Source organism: Pteropus vampyrus, unplaced genomic scaffold, assembly GCF_000151845.1.
Source record: "Pteropus vampyrus isolate Shadow unplaced genomic scaffold, Pvam_2.0 Scaffold17, whole genome shotgun sequence".
Taxonomy (NCBI): domain Eukaryota; kingdom Metazoa; phylum Chordata; class Mammalia; order Chiroptera; family Pteropodidae; genus Pteropus; species Pteropus vampyrus.
The window spans coordinates 9,274,537-9,281,251 of NW_011888798.1; the positions used below are offsets into that span (position 1 = coordinate 9,274,537).

Below are 6,715 nucleotides of genomic sequence, written 5' to 3' on the forward strand. Positions count from 1 at the left end.
TAGCCTGCAACATTGCAACATTGTCCTTAAAAGCCTTGTACCTGTCATTGACTTTTGGCCTCCTTATTGATGAAAGTCCTTTCAGGCATTTGTTTCCAGAATACGGAGGTTTCATTCATATTGAGTATTTGCTCTGGTGAGTAATTTTCCTCCACAATCAGCTTATCTAGAGTTTCTAAAAATTCAGCTGCCTTCACATCAGCACTTGCAGACTCGCCACTTGCTTTCACATTATGTAGTAAATAAGAATTCTTTAATAGTTTGCCAAGAGCTGGCAGTAAATTCAATATCACAAACACTTTTTTCTTTGGCCATGATCATCATGATGCTGAGATGGCTATACTTCTGTGTCTGATCTTCAGTTCAGGTCATTAGAAGTTTCTCCATGTCTGATATAGGTCCTTCTCAAATTTTTGTTAGTCTCGAAGCCTTCAGTGAAGCAGATCCTTTAACAGCTTGTGTAACTTTGTTTTTGTTCTTCAGGATCATAGCTCCGGTAGAATGGGACATATCTGACTGTTGAGCAGTAACCATCACTGATTTTCCACCTTTTCAGTCCTTGGTAACTTTTAATTTTGTTTCCGGATCAATCACTCAGTATAGCAACATTAGCAATGAATTTTGTATATTTAGGGGCCATGATGAACAAAACAACACAAGATTAAATTAAACACAAAAGAAAACGATGCAGTCAAGAGACACATAAACGAGATGTATGAGGCTGCAGCCAGCGTAACACAGCATACTGTTTTTCAGCAAACTTTTTTTTATAAGTAGAAAGAATACACTCTAAAATAAAAAAAAGGTGGCCAAGAGGTATATGAAAAGATGTTCAACCTCATCAGCTATAAGAGAAATGCAAATCAAAACCACAATGAAATACCTCACACCTGTTAGAATGGCTATTATCAGTAAGACAAGAAATAATATTTAAGAAGATGTGGAGAAAAGGGAACCCTCACACACTGTTAGTGGAAATGTAAATTGGTGCAACCACTATGGAAAACAGTATGGAGGATTCCTCAAAAAATTAAGAATAGGACTATCATATGAACCAGCAATCCCTCTTCTGGTCATCAACTTAAAAATTTTGAAAATACCTATTCATAAAGATATATGTACCCTATGTTCATTGCAGCATTATTCACAATAGCCAAGATATGGAAACAACCTGTGTTTTTTGAAGGATGATTGGATAAAGAAGATGTACATATATACAACAGAATATTACTCATCCATAAAAAAGATTAAATATTTCCATTTGTGACCACATAGATCTTGAGAGTATTATGCTAAGTGTAATAAGTCAGATGGAAAAGAACAAGAACTATACGATTTCACTCATATATGGAATAGAAAACAAAAAGCAACAAATGAACAAATAAAACAAAAAAAATTCATTGATATAGATAACAGAATGGAAGTTGCCAAACATGAAGCTGTCAGGGCCATCTTGAAAGTTTCAATAAATTTTAAAAAACTATTTCTATTTAAAAAAATAAAAATAAACAGAAAAAGCAAGGGCACCAATGCACACCAAGAAAATTCCAGGAAAAAGAATGAAAGGAGAGGCCATGTCCCATCATAAAGTGAAGAGTACTACACAGGCATGGACATTAAACTTGTATGATATTGTCACAGGAATAAATAGTCAAGTAGTAGAAAGTTCCAGAACTTCTACATCTATATAGATATTTAGTTTCTAATAACATTTTCAAATAGTGGAGGAAGAAGGACTTATTTAATAATATGGTAGAAACTGATAAGCCAAGCCACACAAATACATAAATATTCAAGACGGCCTACAGAACTAAAGATTAAAAACAGGAATAAGGAACTAATAGGTTTGACATGAGATTTTAAAACTATGGTACCAGGAATATAACTTGAAAGACACCAAAAACCAATTTAAAAGACAGGAAATTTTTTTCTATCATGGTTTAATACATGATATCCAAACTCTATTAAGAGTTTTTATATCAGTGATAAGTTAAAATAATAGAAATTTACAGGGGCTATGAATATAAATTCCAGAAGAAAAACAAGCCGCCAATTAACAGAGAAATGAGGTCAATAAGATAATATTTTCATTCTTCAAAGTGTCAAAAATGTGAAGGTTTTAATATTTTCATTCTTCAAAGTGTCAAAAATGTGAAGGTTTATAAGAGGTGTTAGAGATTCAAGTACATATCCAACTAAGGATCTGAATTTGAAGAAGCCTGTTTTGGAAGACTATTTGGATTTCAATCAGAATTCTAAGTGGGTATGCCATTGAGTCAGCAACTTAATTTCTAAGAATTTATGCTAAAGAAATGTAATGTATGTGTAATGTATAGACAAATATGTGTAATGTATAGATATTCATTTGCAACCAATTACAATTAATATCTAACCAGTGTTCAATATGCCAGAGGTTAAATTATGGTAACTCCTTACTGACAAAAAAAGGTGGATCTATATATTCTGATATAGACAGAGATCCAAGAACTATTATATGAAAAAAAAAAAGCTGAGGAACAATACATAAAGCATAATCCCATATATGTTGAATTATCTTATATATTTAAAACATTATACAGTTACATATGTTTTGCATTGTATATGTATAATAATAGCTATCATTGAGTTGCATCATTCTAAACATGCTAAAGAATGACCTCATTTAATTCTTACAACCCATTTCCATTCTACAGATGAAAAAGCAGGCACAGAGAAATTAAATAACTTTAAATCTCCAAATGAGATTTAAACCCAGGCTTTCCAACTCTTGAATAACCATTAAGCTACACAAAGAAAGAAAACAAAGGACGCAATGTTGAAAATGCTTCCACTAGAAAGAGGAAGGGAGTGAAGGAAAGGGAATTTATAAATTTTTCATATATATTTCTATACTGTTTGAATCTTACAAAATGTGTTCATCATTTACTTACATATTTTTAAAGGGGACAAAACGTTTGGTGAGGGACTCACTTCTGTTACATAAACAGATTTGAAAATAATTTGTAAGACAAAAATGTAGAGAACTATTCTTTTTTTCAGACACTTTCTAGGTTCCTCTGCTTAAATCGTTCAAGACGTTTGAGGTTTTGTTATCTCTTGTAGTCTTTAAATTGTTTTATGTTACACTGGTGAACCATGTACTGATTTTATTACCATAGATAACCCAGTTCAATATGAAGTGTTAATAATCACTTAGTATTTTAGTTTCAGCTATAGGTATAAAATAAGGATCCCACAGTTCTCCTAACAGTTCCTTGAAAATGAGGCTGATGTGGAACTTAGTCTTTATTGTCCTCCTAAGTTTTTCGTGCTGGGCACTAGACTGGGAATCTGATAGAAATTTCATTTCAGCTGCTGGTCCTTTAACCGATGACTTGCTACACAACCCGAGCAACCTGGGAAACCAGAGTTCTAACTTTGCAGCGGGGAGCAAAGACATTTATGTTTGTCGTCAGCCACTGCCTGCCCCCCTGCCAGAGTACCTTAGTAGTATTCATGGCAGTAAGATCACCCATTATAAAGTATTTCTGCCCTGGGCACAACTTCTTCCAGCAGGAAGCTCCGAGAATCCAGATACGAAAGTCGTGCAGTGCTACCGGCGACTCCTTGAGGCCATCAGGGCTGCACAGCTTCAGCCCCTGGTCATCCTGCAGCACCAGGCCCTCCCCACTGGCATCATCCAGAGAAGCGAAGTCTTTGCTGATCTCTTTGCTGACTATGCCACATTCGCCTTCCAGTCTTTTGGGGACCTAGTTGAGGTCTGGTTCACTTTTAGTGACTTGGAGGAGGTGATAATGGAACTTCCCCACCAGGAATCAAGATCTGTACATCTCCAGACCCTCACGGATGCCCACAGAAAAGCCTATGAGATTTACCACGAAAAATATGCTTCTCAAGGTGAGTACACATGACCCTGATGACTGACCCACCAGCAGCCTTTATCATCCTCCTTAAAGCAAGACACAACGTTTCTTCCCACTCACCCTCAATAGTCCCATCATATCTCTTCATTATTGAGAAATTAATATCGTATTGAAGATTTCTCAAAGGAGATAGGTAGGGATGGCTTATATTGTGTAGTATCCAGCATTCCCTTTGAAAGATATCTTTTAAGCACCCCTTGCCCAGTCTTGAGTCTGTGCTGCCACAGATTAACTTTCTGTCTTCCTTCTCCAGTTCTCCCTCCTTGACTCTTTCAAGGTTTCAAGATTGCCTGTCCTACCTCAGCCTTTCCTTTTTCTTATGCAAAGCAACTTCCACATTCTAGCTGGAGCTTACATTCCAGCAGAGAAGACAGACAATAAATACATCAATAAAATAATGATATACTAATAGGTAGTGAGAAGAGCGTAATTGTAATTGTCCATATTCATGCTTCATAGCTAATTTGAGGTTCTGATTCAATGGTCTGGTTGGGACCAGGACGTTTGTGATTTTAATAAGTTCCCTAGGCGAATTCGAGGTACGCCAATTTTGAGAACCAATTTTGGCTCCCCTGCCCCCGCTGTTCGGTGTCCACAATAACTTAAATGTACAAGGCCAAACATTTTAAATTAAAAAAAAATTAATTACAGAAAAGGTGGCATTTTAACAAATAAAGCACATTCGCCATTTTTTTTTTAAAAAGATGTTATAAGTAAATTTCCATTTACTGCTGATTAGAAAATACAATATGAAATGCAATTCTGTTATATTCCTAAGAATTTTTTATCGGGGTATGAGTCACATATAATGAAATGCATAGATCTTAATTTTACAGTTTGATTAATTTTGACAAACACATACATCCACGTAACCTATACCCTTATCAAGATATAAGACTTAGCCAACACCTCAGAAAATTCCCTTCCTGATCAATCCCTATCCCCAGGAGCAACCACTGATCTGATTTCTATAGCATAGATGTGAATAGAACCATACAGTTGCATATCCTTTTGTGTCTGTCTTATAACATTCATCATAATGTTAGTGAGATTTATTCATTTTGTTCCTCCACTAGTAATTTGCTCCTTTTTTCTTCTAAATATTATTCTACTATGGATGTATCAGTTGAAGAGCATTTGGGCTATTTTCAGTTTTTATTTATTATGAATAGAGCCGCTATGAACATTCATTCTTGTACAAGTTTTTGTATGAACTTATATTTTCATTTTTCTTAGATAAATACCTAGGAGTGAAATTGCTGTCATGAAATAGAGATATATTTGACTTTTTAAGAAACTGCCAGTTTTCCAAAAACAGTTGTTCCATTTTATATTTTCACTTGCAGTACGTGAGAGTTTCAATGGCCCCATATCCTCACCAACATTTGGCATTCTCATCTTTTCTATTTTAGCCATTCTGATGGTATCTCACCATAATTCCATTACCTTTTTAAAATATAATTTCTATCCCAAGTGCATATATGCTTAAACAATATAGTGTTTAATTTTGCTTGGTTTGGTTTTGAGCACCATAAAAGAATATTATATTTTTTGTAGTCCTCTAGGACTTCCTTTTTTTCCAAACAAAATCATGTTTCCAAGGCTTATCCATGTTGTTGAATATAGCTATACTGTATTCTTTCTCACTACTATATAATATTCCATGTGTGGCTAAGCCACATTTTATTATTTTCCTGCTTATGGACATTCAAATTGTTTTCAGGTTTTGCTATTATGAACATAGCTGCTATGAAAATTCTTTTGTACATGTTTTTCTCTACATGTGCAAGAATTTCTTTTGTATATATACACAGGGGATTGCTAATTGTGGAGGTTACGAATGTTCAGCTTTGAGGGAGAATGTAAATTTTTTTCACTGCGGTTGTACCACTTTACATTTTCATTAGCAATGTATAAGAATTTTTGTTGACTCCTTCAACACTTGTAATTGCCAGAATAATAAATTTCTGCCAATCTAATGTATTTAAAAGTATTTCTTTATGATCTTATTTACCTGATTACTATTCAGGTTGAGCATGCTTTCATGTGTTTATTAGCCATATTTGTTTCCTTTTCTGTAAAATTCCTGTTATATATCTTATTCATTTATGTATTGAGTTGTCTTTTTCTTATTGACGTGTTGGAATTCTTTATGTATTCTTTAATCTGTATTGGTTACATGTAACCACAGTATTTTTCTGGTTCATGTCTTTTCACTCTTTTTAATGGAGTCTTTGATGAACAGAAGTTCTTACTTTTATACAAACTTATCAATCTTTTTTTCAGGTGATTTTTTTGATGTATTTTTAATGGTACTTTTTACAATTACTTAAATTTATTTCTTCTTTCTTTAGAATTTCTAGTTTCCAAATGTTTTTATCCCTGGTGAATCTCAAAGTTCTTAGGTAATTATGCATCTTTTCCACATTCATTCTTTGAGGAGTCATTTTCTGTCAATCATTAAAAAGTCAAGGATAATCTGCAAAAGTGAAAGCCATTCTTAGTTTGTAAGAGTTTTTTCCTTTTTAATCAACACTTTAAAAAATTAATAGAGTTTATTCTTTTAGAACATTTTCAGATTTACAGAAAAACTGAGCAGATAGTACAGAGTTCCCATATATCCTCCCCTCCCTGAACTGAGTTTTCCCTAATATTAGCATCTTAGTATAGTATATTTGTTATAATTAATGGAGCAATATTGATACATACTTTATTCAGATTTTCTTAGTTTTTACTTAATGTCTTTTTTCTATTCCAGGATCTCATTACATTACTACATTTAGTTGTAATGT

General features: G+C 33.8%; 1 protein-coding gene across 1 annotated transcript in view; it reads left to right on the forward strand.

The window, feature by feature from the left end:
* Positions 1-3,260: 3,260 nt before the first annotated feature.
* LCT (lactase) overlaps positions 3,261-6,715 on the forward strand; it is a 44,243-nt gene continuing 40,788 nt past the window's right edge. The window contains exon 1 of the mRNA XM_011354480.2: positions 3,261-3,897. Within this exon, the coding sequence (XP_011352782.1) occupies positions 3,261-3,897 (637 nt within the window). The remainder of the gene's footprint in view (positions 3,898-6,715) is intronic.